The following is a 13,274-nucleotide window of genomic DNA, read 5'->3' as shown; positions in this document are numbered from 1 at the left end:
TCCCATCAGCCTTTGTTGCTGTCAGGCTAATGCAGAGATAATGCAGAGTGCGAAGAAGAGGCTAGGCTGGCATCTAATCTCCATCTCAAGGGAAGCTGCCTGTGCTTTCTCTTGCTACCCCGGTCTTTCCCTCATGTTGCTTGTGAAAATAGTATGTGGAAGTAAAGACAAGAGAAGAACCTGGAGACGAGTTGTTCAGAGACTTCTAGAGCAGGACACGTGAGTTCGAGTCAGACAGCGACAAAAAGGCTGAAAGCTCCTCAGTCACCTTAGTGATTCAGTGCCAGAGAAAGATGACAGGTGGGCAGCTCTGAGGACTCAGCCGCAGAGATGGACAAGGGCAGCATGAGGTTTCTACCCTGGAGAGAATCCTGGGGATTGCAGTTATTGCTCCCCTGGGACGCGGGTAGGGCTAATGACAGCGATAGTCTCTGGGACACCAGCATATTGTCAATTCATTTCTCCTTGGCTGTCAAACAGCCATCACCTGGCAGCAGCTTCTGATCGCTGCCACTTTGGGCTGGACTTGAATCAGTGATCTGGGGCTGGGGGGAAGGGAAGGCTTCTAGAGCCTAATCGGAAGCTCACCCTGGTCTCTGTGTTGACTTCAATGGCCTGTTGATCAGCCCCTCGAAGCCACTGGCAGTCTTTCTGAGCCATTCAGCCTGAAGAGCGTTGGTGCCTTCCAGAAGTAACCCTCAGTGAAAGGGCTGGTTAGGAAGGAGCCTGGGGTCCAGGAGTGGGAGAGCCCATCTGTTCCTAATACTTCAGTCTTGATACTTCACAAGGACTGTAACTCTGCTTGGGAGATCTTCTATTCCCTCCTTCTCCTACATTTTTAATCCAAAAGGAACTTGCCGCTGCACATCTGGACTGTGGCACAGGAAGGGTTAAGCGCTCATAGGCCTGAATCTCCTCTCATTTGCACTAGTTTTACGCTGGTGTAACTCTATTGGCATCAGTAGAGTAACAATTGACTGACATTGGGGTTAGTGAGGGAGCAATCAGGCCCAGTGGAGATGCACTCGATTTACACTGGGATGAGAAAGAGGGGGAATCAGGCTCCCTTCTTTGTTACCTCCTATCTCTAATCTCAGCCACACCAGCTCTGTGACATCGTCCTCGTTTCACATAGCATCAGAGATGCCTCCAACCTTGGACCTGGGCGGTGCACTTGTCCCACCTGGCTTCCAAGATCAGGGAACCTCACTCGGTTTCCTTTGAACTGCCCTGGGAAAATAATCACAGCCCATCTCATGCTCACCCATTGAGAAAAAACATCCAGAAAGACACTGCTGTTGGGAAGGAAAGGATCAGGCTCCCAGATGAATTAAATAACTGGCTTCTGCCCTGCCATCAACAGAGGCAGCTAATAGAAGGGAAGAAGTGATCCTCATACACTGGCATGTTTTGACAGAAATCCAAAGGATAATTTTTTCCAGCTGATCCTAAATTATTGGTTAAATCAACGAGTGAAATCTAATAAATTTGACATGTGAGGCACGGGCTGGATGGGCTGAGATAAAGCAGACAGCAGACCTGCCCGTTGCAACACAGCAACAGTCCTAGGGACCTAAACTATAGTCTAACAACTGAAAAACTGTGCGGGGCACAGAGGTAACCAGGTAAAACCCTAGCACCGTGTGGCAATAGCACTGTGCTGCAAGGGGCTAAGATGGGGGCACCAGGGCCACAAACAGGGCAGGAGACAGAAGCCATCAGCTGGCTCCCAAGCCCAGACACCCTGGACGTTGTGATTCTGGTGAAACAGGACTCGAGTAAGCAGGAAACGGGCCCGTACCTAGGCAACAGGTAGCTCTCATCAGCTCTGTTCCACACCCCTCCATCCTGTTCACTTTTTGCTTAGCTTTGGTGAGAGCAATTTATTTCTCAAACTCAGGGTATCTGAATGCTCGGTCGCTGACGCGGAGGCCTGCAGGCCAGGTGGGATGCATGAGTCGAGCTACTGTGATCATGTGTCTGTCACTTCTCCACCAGCACCGGAGTGCACTAGATTTACTCAGGGTTCAGCTCACAACAGCAGCCTCGGAGCCACTCTGTCGCTTCAGGAATGCACCCTCCCTTTCACCTGACCGGGGTAATGCCAGCCCCAGGATAGGCTGAATCAGCAGTTCCACACCAGGAAAGACGGCCTCACAATTAGCCTTCTATATAGCGCTTAGATGGCCCCATTATTGGGCAGTGCTATTATCCTCATTGTACTGAAGGAGGACTAAGATAGAGAGAGGCTAAATCTGGGCCGGAGCAGTGTCTTCAATCCAGTTCTCCGAAGTCCTCCGCCAGTGCTCTAACCATTGGACCATCCTTCCTCTCTACAGCACTAGCCAGCAACTCAAAACGTCTGGACTAGCTTTCTGGCTTTGCCACTGACTCCCTGTGTGACCTTAGGCAAATCACTTAACTTCCCTACACCTCAGCTCCTTTACAATGGGAACAGTAATCCTTCCTTTACTTGTTTTGTCTGCTTAGATCATAAGCTCTGCAGGGAGGAACTGTTTTACTGTACAGTGTTTGTACAGTTCCTTGCACCATGAGACCTCCAGGCGCTACCATAAGACAAAGTCTCCCTTCTATTTCATGTGGATGTTGGAGGCTTCCTGCTCTCATATTTCAGGAAGTGTTACTACATGCTGCCATGCTCCACCTCAGAGGTGACTGTATCTTGGTGTCGGGTGACAAATTTTCTATAAAGGGCCAAATTCTTCTAAGCTACACTGCTAGAAATCTGGAGCAACTCCAAGGGTTTCAATGGGCTTATTTTGCATTAACACTGGTGTAAGTAAAGCAGAATTTGATCCAGATTTTTGTAAGACTCTTTGGGATCCTTCAGGATGAAAGATGCTACATAAACGCCACCCTTCTGACTTGGTCGAATGTTTACACTCACTTTGCACCATTGTCAGAGATTTTACAAGGTGTAAGCCAGTGGGGAATTACTCCCAATGAGGAGTGTAAAACAGTATAGCTCCATTGATTTCAGCAGAGCTATGTTCATTTACACCCCTGAGGAGGTGGCCTACTGAGGCTTAGATATAACATATTCTCCTTTCCCCTCTCATTCCCACAGTCAAATAAAGAGTCAAGACTCACTCTGCAAAGACTTCAATAGAGTTGACACATGCTGAGGGTCTGGCCCTGTACCTATACATCCTATATAGCTATAGGGGAGTCACCTCCACACCAAACTGGTTACCGTAGAAGTTCTCCCTGGCCCTACCAAGTCAATCACATCCTCTGAGAAAACAACTTGGGCCAAACTCTGACTTTGCTTACACCAGTGTAATTGGTGCGTTTCCACTCAGTGGGTCCTATTCAGCAGTGGTAAAAGGGTATATGGGATAGATGGGGTATGGGCCCAATTCTCCTCTCACACTACACTGGCAATGCCATGAGCCCCAGTGGAGTTACTCCTGATCTACACCAGGGTGAGGGAGAGGAGACTCAGGCCAAACACTGACAAGTCCTGCCCCAACAAGGAGCATAGGATTGCAAAACTCACTGCCAAGACAACACAAATGTCAGAGGGGACTTGCTGGTCACACTCTCCGGTTCCTTCTCCTCCAACCCCAGAGTCCAGTAAGCTGAAGCATTTGTTTATAATCCAGCTAGTGGAATACCAAGGCCTGGCTCGAGAAGCGCTTCAGAACCCAATCAGATTTCACCACGTGTTTAAACACTCTTCTAGCCCCCAGCCTGTCAGGTTACAAAGAGGTTCCTGAGCACAGCTCCACTGACTTCATTACAGCTACTGATGTAGGTCAGAGTAAAGGTGTCTATGCGACCTAAAGATGGGTTGGAAACAAAGCCCCAGTTTAAACACTCCCAATTCCAGTGTGGCTTTTTGGAACGACACCAGTTATGTCAGCTGAGGATGCAGCCCCAGTTCTTGCCCCGTCCTTTAACCACCCACCATGGCTACCTCCTTTAGTTACTCTGTGCCAGTGAGACTGTGGTCCAGGGGATCAGTCACTGACTTGAGCATCAGGGAACCCATATTCTGTTCCTGGCTCTGAGCGACTTGGAGTAGGTGATTTCACTGCTTGGTGCCTCAGTTTCCCAAAAGAAGGTACCATTTGCCGTCCCAAATGTTTGCACAATGCTGTGAGCTAGTGGAATGGAAAGCACTACAGAGAAGAGCCCAAGCTCACTGCAGCTCTGTGCTAAGTAGACATCTATTATAAAGGGTAAGAAGGAGCCATTTTTATGGTCACTTGTCTACCTAGCTGCTCTATAGCCTCCAAGCCACTGCACCCAGGACATCAACCTCTGCTCCCAATGAGCTATGCCCGAGGCTCCCTGGCAGCATCGGTGTTGCCACACCCCCTGGCTTGAAGGAATCAGAAAAAATACCTAAAGCATGGGTTCCATCAGCAGCACCCTGGCCTGGCAGGGGGGGAAACAGGAGCTCAGGGTGAGGGAAATGCAGTGCAAAAAACTCCTAGGCAGTTGTTTTAAGCAGAGTCTATTTGGGAGCAGCTCTCAAAGCCAGATATCCTTCAGAGCTGAGACAGAGGTTTGGTTCCCTCTTTAGAATGGGTCTCTCTGGAAAGGCTGTCACTGCCTAAGCATTTTATTCTGGCGTCTGTTGGGTTTCCCTTTTAGCTGAAAGGAAACCCTCTCAAGGAGCATCTCACTCTCTGGGTTTGTGTGTGGTTCCTGCCAGGAGCAGGCTTGGAGCTTAGAGTCTATTTTTTGTTGCTGTTCCTTTTTGCACCTCCAAAATGTCAAAAACTCTTTTAGATCCCAAGTGTGTCAGCCTGTTGGTATTTACGAACTGGGTGTGACTAGGGGAACAGACGTGTGAACAGGAGCGGATGAGGGAGCAGGGGAAGATGGGGACATGCGTGGCAGCATGTGTGTGTGTGTTTATATGAGTTGGTAGTGTGTGGGCTTGGGGAGGAGTGTGTGAAAAGAGGCATATGCTGGTGTGGGGGAGGATGAAGATGGATGCAGCTGAACTTCTTTGGGATTGTGTAGGGATACACTGTGTGTGTCTCTGTGTTGCTGTGTACACATGGATGGGTCTGTGTTCATGCATATGGGGGAGTGTCTGTTCCAGTGTGTCAATTGGCACAGATGCTAGTATGCAGGAGTGAGGGAACAGGCAGGAGAGTTTGTATGGGGATGTTCCATGTATTTTAATATGTACAGATGGGTGTGGGTGGGTGTGTTTGCATGAGTCCCCTTAATGTGCACAGATGTGTGTGTGAGAGAGACAGGCTTTGTGGGGGTATGTTGTGGGTCTGTCCACGTCAGTGGGCATGGCTGTGAGAGCACTCCAGTCCTGGACTTTCTGCTGTAACCTTGTGACATTAAACACTGCTTTCAGCACGTAGATCCACAAAGAAGGACAAGAGGAACTGGATAATCCACCTGCCTCTGGCGCCACCTGGAATTCTACCAGGATTTAGGGCTGGCAAGGACTCTCCCTGGCAATCCCTCGGTCTCCAGCAGCGGTGGGATGGCAGCTGGGGACGTGTGTTGGGGGCTGGCTGCTGATCGTTCGGTGGGTGAAATCACCCTTGTGCACAGCAGGAGAATTGGAGTAGAGGAAGTTAGAGAGGAGCATGGGTGGTGGGAGGGAGGAAGAGTCAGCATCTCTCAGGGAGGAAACATGGGGAGGGCAGCAATGCAGCTCAGGTGGGGTGGGGGAGATGAATGGGTGAACCAAGACACTCATGGAGGGATGGCAGATGAATGACAGCGTGAACAAATGCACCCATGGAGTTGTGGCAGATGAATGAGAGTGAACCAATGAGCCCAGGGAGCAGATCAATGAGGGAGGAACCAATGCATGTCAATGACCCTGCACCTGCTCCGATCCCTCTCTCCTCAGCCCTGCCCCCAGCCCCAGGGCTGTCTCTCGCAAACTCACCCTTGCTGCCCTGGACGAGTAGGGATCCTCGAAGAGCGCCCACATCCTAGGCTGCCAGTTGCGGCAGCATCCACCCCCTCCTTTGGCCCCAGCAGCCCCCGGTGACCTGTCGTCCATGCCCAGGCGCTGGAGGGCCATCTCTCTGCCCCCTTCCTCCTCGGCCTCCTCTCCCCCTGCCCCGGGCTCGGGGCTCTCAAAGATGTCCAGCGCCTCCTCAGCATCGCGGTGCTGCCGGTAGGTCATCCAGCAGCAGGGCTCCACGTCGGTCTCATCGATGCCCCAGTAGGTCAGCTCCTCCTCAAAGAGGGGCCCACAGATGTCGGCGGGGCAGTGCAGCTTGCCCGTGCGGTAGTAGTTGAGCACGTAGGAGAAGATGCCCGGGTGGCGGTCAAAGAAGAACTCGTTGCTCTTGCCATCAAAGTCAAAGTTGCTCTGGGCATCGGGGTCGGCCAGCCAAGCCAGGCGGGTGCCAGGCAACGTCCGCAAGGTGCTCTTGTAGGTCTCATGCCTGGTGCCCCCTACGTTGATGGTGATCTTGTCCGACTCTTCTCCTTTGGCCATCTCTTCCTTCAGGCATGTTTTGGAGGGTGGTTTGTTCCCAGACTTGCGTCCACGGTATGATGAGACACACACCGAGCTGATCATAGATTTAGGTGGATGGGAAATGCCCTTTAAACACCCTTCCTGTAGCGAGGAGCGGGGAGGGAAGGGCGACTGTGGGGGGAGGTCTGGGGGGAGCTCAGATTTCTCTCTCCTCAACCTCAGACAGCTCTGCCTTTTGGCTGTCTCATCGATCCCTCTCCGCAGGAGGAGACTGGGCACAGGTGGTTGCTTTGGAGAGAAGGAAGGGGGCAATATAACGGCCTGGAGCCCTTGCTCCAGACACCAGGAAGCAGCAACAAGGAAATTCCCACCGGGAAGTGAAGAACAGTGATAGAAGCTCCTGCCACCGCGATGCGGGCTGAAAAGTAGTGGCAAAGGCACTTTGATTAGGGGAACAAATAGATGTGGCTGTTGGGCAAGCCACAAAAACGAATCTGAGGAAGAAAGAGAGAGAAAAAGAGGGATTTCGACAGCAGCAGCAAGTGTCAGAGTTCCTCTCTTTGCTGGCGATGGCAAAAAAAAGAAAAATCAATCAATCCAACAATCAGAGTCTTTGGGAAAAGATGGGAGAGCTTTGCTCTGCTTTAAAATAGATCTTAAAGTTTGGAAGAGCTGGAAGGAAAGTGACTGAGATCTGTGCTCCAGGAAGATCTCTGACTTTCTCTCTCTCTCTCCCCTACACAAGATGAGTAGAGACCTGGTCCTGTCTATATTTAGAGTAGCTGGTTCCCTGTGTTTATACTTCCCTCCAAGAGAGGCTTAAGAACCAACAAGAACGGCGGCTTTGGTTGATTCCCTGTCAGACACTCCATAGAATCCGCTTCCCAGCAGCCAGCACCGGATGCATCGGGATCCTGGATGGATGCTGAGGAAGAAACACACAATTCGGCTGGATTTCCCCTCCAGGTGCGCTTCGGGGAGAGCAGGGAGCAGAGGGCTGGCTTGGGAGTCGGGTCAGTTTCAGGCAGAGGCGCTGCAAACGCACTGGCTAGGAGACTGCCAGGTCTCTGTCTGTCTCTCTCTCTCTCTCCGAGCCTGGGTTTTTTCAGCCCCGAGATGAGCTCACGCTCCTGGATGGGTGAGCTCCAGGAGCTGCTTGTTTATCGCTCGCTGCCAACTCACGGTCACTTTTTGCCTCGGCAGGAGGGAAAGGAGGCGATCGGGGGGTGGGGGCGCTGGGCTGGGCTGTGGCAGCTGCAGCTTCTCACACCCCAAAGTATCCTCTTGCATCACCCAGCAGGCGCTGGCTTCCCGGGCTGGGGCACGGGGATCTGTTGCTTCTTCTCTGTGCTCGCCACCTTCCCAGGCAGGGCGGCCAGCGAGGGAGCGCTGCAGGTGGCAGCTGCGTCTGGGGTGGAGGCCGATCAGAGACCGCAGGCAGCGGCACAGCCATGTTTTGGGGCTGGTTTGATGAAATTGCCTCCGGCTGCTTGTTGCTTTTATACTCAGCTCCTGTGCTTTCAGTCGGCGCTAGCCCAGCCCCTCTCTCCTCTCCGGTAACCCTTCTCGCCCCGCCTCACAGCTCGCCTTGTATTGATCTGTCCAGCCCTATCCACCCTCACCCGTCTCTACCCAGATAGAGAGTTTACACCCTGGGACCATCTGGGGATCTGCCAGCACTTTACCCCAATGAATTAAGCCTGGCCACACGCCAGGGAGGGATGGAAATGTAATGATCTCCCTGGGGAAAAGACAGCAGAGAGCTCTGGAGGGACCGGCCTAGCTTTCTGCTACTTCAGAGGCTCGAGTAAAAGACCCATTGACTTTCCCCACCCAGCTCCATCCACAGCCAGACTAATAGATGCCATCAGCAGATAGAATGGGCCAGATCCTCAACTGGTGTAAATCTACCCAGCCCAGTTTGACCACGTCAGAAGAGACAGTTAGCAGATAGTCTCCCACTTTCCCTAATGACCTAGCCAGCTGGCATGGGATGTGCCAACCAATGTCCATTGGTGCTCCATTCCCTCCTGGCACCCTGCAAGGCAAAGGGCTCTTTATCCCTCCCAGGGGTATCTTTCAAGATGCCATGATGTGCCAGGGGAAATTTGAGGAGGGTTCAGAAAGTGCCTGGGCTGACCACCTGCCAGAATTGTTGTGCGTGCGCAGGGGATATCCCGATAGGAAATCCAATACCAGGCACTTTCTGCTGAAAATGCACCCCCAGGGGAAAGCTGGACTGCTAGATGTCTGATGGGATCTCAGATCAAAACCTTCCTGTGGCTGGTTTCTAGTGACTGTCCAGGGAGAAGCTAAGGAGCCCAGGCACCTTTGGGGGAAAGAATAAGGGACAACTTCCTTTGCCAAGGCCAGTGCCCAAGGTCCTGGGTGAGCAATTTGCTCATGACCTGGCTGGCTCAGCCTCTCTGCAAATCAGTGGCTTACTGGTGCCATGTTTACCTACATAGTCATCTCTGGGCCTTTAGGAAAGCAGCCAGGTCTGTAGGATCCCAAATACAGTGCTGGCAGTTTGGGCTGAGCGGGAGGCCGGGGCTTTCTGGATGCTCTCTGGAGCAGGGCTAGGGATAACCCCAGAGCTCAGGGAGTGAAGTCTTTCCCTTGAGCTTATTGGGCTTTGGGACCCAGCCCACGGTCAGAGGAGAGATCCAGAATAGGCCAGATGGCTCTTCTGCCTTTGCAGGGAAGTGATGAATGTTACAAATGGCACTTTTCTCTCCAGCCAAGGGATCATCACGTATGAGACGAGAAGGAAGAGGATAATATGCTATGCAGAGGTCACTTAGCATAAAGCGTGGGAAAGGTTCAATCTACACTCACTTCCTGTTCTCTGAGGCCCTTGGCTGGTGTGCACGGGGGGAGTGGGGGTGGCCAGCCCATGGTCCCAAATACACCTCCCTGGCAGTGCTGGCCCCTCCCTCCTTCACTCTTTTTAGCATCCGCAGCCCAAGTACAGCTACCTCCTGCAAGGAATTGGAGGTACCTGACATCCCTCTTTGCAGATCTGCAGAAGGATGAGCATAATTTGGCCCTTAGGCTTGAGAGAAAAATGTTCAATTATGGATCAGGTATTAAAAAAAAAAATCAATGGCAGTACTAGACCCAAACTACCCCACACACACACACACACGCTATCCATGGTTCACTCAGTGTCCTTTTGGGGCCAGATCCTCAGCTGGTGTAAATCAGCATAGCATTGTAACAGTCAATGGAGCTACCCTAAATTTACACCAGCTGAGGATCTGGCCCTGGGATGCTTTGACTGGGAAATCTGCTATGGAAAAGCAAACGCTCTCGCCCCTTTCTAGACATAATAATCTGTCATAACAGGCTATACCCTGCCATTCTTAATGGATGATTGGCCAGAATGAAGTCGGAGTGAAAACTGTGGGATGGGACCCAAAATGACAATATAGACTCATAGACTCATAGACTCTAGGACTGGAAGGGACCTCGAGAGGTCATCGAGTCCAGTCCCCTGCCCTCATGGCAGGACCAAATACTGTCTAGACCATCCCTGATAGACATTTATCTAACCTACTCTTAAATATCTCCAGCGATGGAGATTCCACAACTTCCCTAGGCAAGCTATTCCAGTGTTTAACTACCCTGACAGTTAGGAACTTTTTCCTAATGTCCAACCTAAATCTCCCTTGCTGCAGTTTAAGCCCATTGTTTCTTGTTCTATCATTAGAGGCTAACGTGAACAAGTTTTCTCCCTCCTCCTGATGACACCCTTTTAGATACCTGAAAACTGCTATCAGGTCCCCTCTTAGTCTTCTCTTTTCCAAACTAAACAAACCCAATTCCTTCAGCCTTCCTTCATAGGTCATGTTCTCAAGACCTTTAATCATTCTTGTTGCTCTTCTCTGGACCCTCTCCAATTTCTCCACATCTTTCTTGAATGCGGTGCCCAGAACTGGACACAATACTCCAGTTGAGGCCTAACCAGCGCAGAGTAAAGCGGAAGAATGACTTCTCGTGTCTTGTTTACAACACACCTGTTTATGCATCCCAGAATCACGTTTGCTTTTTTTGCAACAGTATCACACTGTTGACTCATATTAAGCTTGTGGTCCACTATGACCCCTAGATCTCTTTCTGCCATACTTCTTCCTAGACAGTCTCTTCCCATTCTGTATGTGTGAAACTGATTGTTCCTTCCTAAGTGGAGCACTTTGCATTTATCTTTATTGAACTTCATCCTGTTTACCTCAGACCATTTCTCCAACTTGTCCAGATCATTTTGAATTTTGACCCTGTCCTCCAAAGCAGTTGCAATCCCTCCCAGTTTGGTATCATCCGCAAACTTAATCAGCGTACTTTCTATGCCAACATCTAAAACGTTGATGAAGATATTGAACAGAACCGGCCCCAAAACAGACCCCTGCGGAACCCCACTTGTTATACCTTTCCAGCAGGATTGGGAGCCATTAACAACTACTCTCTGAGTACGGTTATCCAGCCAGTTATGCATCCCACCTTATAGTAGCCCCATCTAAGTTGTACTTTCCTAGCTTATCTATAAGAATATCATGCGAGACCGTATCAAATGCCTTACTAAAGTCTAGGTATATCACATCCACCGCTTCTCCCTTATCCACAAGGCTCGTTATCCTATCAAAGAACGCTATCAGATTGGTTTGACACGATTTGTTCTTTACAAATCCATGCTGGCTATTCCCTATTACCTTACCACCTTCCAAGTGTTTGCAGATGATGCCTTTGATTACCTGCTCCATTATCTTCCCTGGCACAGAAGTTAAACTAACAGGTCTGTAATTTCCTGGGTTGTTTTTATTTCCCTTTTTATAGATGGGCACTATATTTGCCCCTTCCAGTCTTCTGGAATCTCCCCCGTCTCCCATGATTTCCCAAAGATAATAGCTAGAGGCTCAGATACCTCTTCTATTAACTCCTTGAGTATTCTAGGATGCATTTCATCAGGCCCTGGTGACTTGCAGGCATCTAACTTTTCTAAGTGATTTTTTACTTGCTCTTTCGTTATTTTCTCTTCTAAACTACCCTCTTCTCGTAAGCGTTCACTATACTAGACATTCCTTCAGACTTCTCAGTGAAGACCGAAACAAAGAAGTCATTAAGCATCTCTGCCATTTCCAAGTCTCCCCGTTACTGTTCCCCCCTCCTCATGAGCAGTGGTCTACCCTGTCCTTAGTCCTTACATTTATATCTACATTATATAGTGCCTGCCATCCCAGGAGATCTTAATGCACTGAGGAACCCATACTCATGCGGCACTATTGGATTGCAGCCCCCTGCGGGGTGCAGGGAAGCAGCCAGCCAGAAAACTAGCTCACATCAGGAGAAGGAAGGGAACTTTTGGCCAATGACACCTGTGCTCAGTCCAAAAATGACATCAGCTCTTTAGTGTGCATGCAGAAAGATAGCGAGCACATACTGTCTCCCCCGAGAGGTGTCCTTAAACTGAGTTCTATGCAGGTATCTCCATCAGAAAGATGAAGGAAGGTGTCTCATTCATCTTTCAGATGAGATGTGAAACTGAGGTCTGGCCCACTTGGTCATTAAAGAGCCTATAGAGTAGGAGAGGTGTATTAACCCCACTGTCCTGTTTAAATTCAGATGATATATTTATATGCTTCTGACTGCAGTTTCAGTGGGATGGATTATTCTGCCTTATGGAAATAACTGTTCTTGCAGGAGTCATTAGGAATCCCTGTTCACAGTCTTATAAAGTTTCTTCCCCCTCCCCTTTCAGTATAGGAGCAAGTGTACAGTCTTTGAAGACATGCTCTTTTGCTATTAGTTTTTGTGATGCAGGTTTGCCTCATGGCAGCTGTTGCAATTAACAGGAAAGTTTGCTCTCTGCCCAAATCTCTCTAACTAGAGCCAGTTCTCAGGACTGAGTTCTCCCTGGGAACTGGCCATCAGTGTTTGGGCTGAGAGGGGATTGCTTGCATGCTGCTTGAGATCATCTCTGTTCCAGGACTGGTGTATATAGTGTAAATAAACAAGTTCCACTAAGAAAATACCTTGGATCCATATCATTGATTTCTCCTCCGGCAGGAAACTGAGCTGGAGGACGCAGATATCTACTACGACATAGCAGAGGAGCATTGATATTGTTGTTGTGAAGGGGGTACCTTGTGAAGCCTGCAGGGTAGAGAGAATTATGGAGGTGGACAATTTAGAGAATGGACTATGGATAAAGCCGAAACCCAGGTTCTATTTCCAGCTCTGCAGGGTGACCTTGGGCAAGTTGTGTTCCCTCATGGTGCCTCAGTTTTCCCACCTGTAAAAAGGGACAGACCTTCTTTGTAAACCACTTTGAGATCTACCAATGAAGAGCACTAGGTAAGAACCAGGTATAATTAGTGGTAACAGTTGCACCCATTATGAGCTGGCCCCTTCCCAAACCAAAGGAACAGCCAGGATGGGGACATTTTGGAGCTTGGGGACAGCTCATCCCGAGCCCTCTCTCTCTCTCTCTCTCTCTCACCTGAATTTAGCTTTCCACCAGCCGTGTTGTGACTCCCCCTTGGGACCCTTCTCTCACTTCTTTCAATTCACCCATTTCAGCTGTTGTGCTGTACAAACACAGTAAGAGAGACAAGGGCCCACCCCAAAGAGCTTACAATCTACCAAGACAAGGGCGAGTGGGATGGGAAATACCAGGTCAGAGTAGCAGAGATGGGAACAGAACCCAGGTGTCCCAAGTCCCTCTGCACAGGGATGAGGACGGGGAATAAAACAGGATTGGAGAGAAGGAAAGGAAGAAGTGAGTGGGCAAGGAGACAAGGAGCACATAGGAAAGGGAGCAAGTGGAGAAGGGCGAGAA

General features: G+C 50.0%; 1 protein-coding gene across 4 annotated transcripts in view; it reads right to left on the bottom strand.

Moving 5' to 3' along the window:
• KCNC4 (potassium voltage-gated channel subfamily C member 4) overlaps window positions 1-7,919 on the bottom strand; it is a 65,667-nt gene extending 57,748 nt beyond the window's left edge. For all 4 annotated transcript variants that reach the window (XM_030561195.1, XM_030561197.1, XM_030561196.1 and 1 more), the window contains exon 1: window positions 5,897-7,919. In XM_030561195.1, coding sequence (XP_030417055.1) covers window positions 5,897-6,541 — 645 coding nt within the window. In that variant the 5' untranslated portion in view covers window positions 6,542-7,919. The remainder of the gene's footprint in view (window positions 1-5,896) is intronic.
• Window positions 7,920-13,274: the final 5,355 nt, after the last annotated feature.

Source organism: Gopherus evgoodei, chromosome 4 (genome assembly GCF_007399415.2).
Source record: "Gopherus evgoodei ecotype Sinaloan lineage chromosome 4, rGopEvg1_v1.p, whole genome shotgun sequence".
NCBI lineage: Eukaryota > Metazoa > Chordata > Testudines > Testudinidae > Gopherus > Gopherus evgoodei.
Note: the sequence above shows the minus strand (reverse complement) of the source record. Positions and strands in the feature narration are given on the sequence as shown.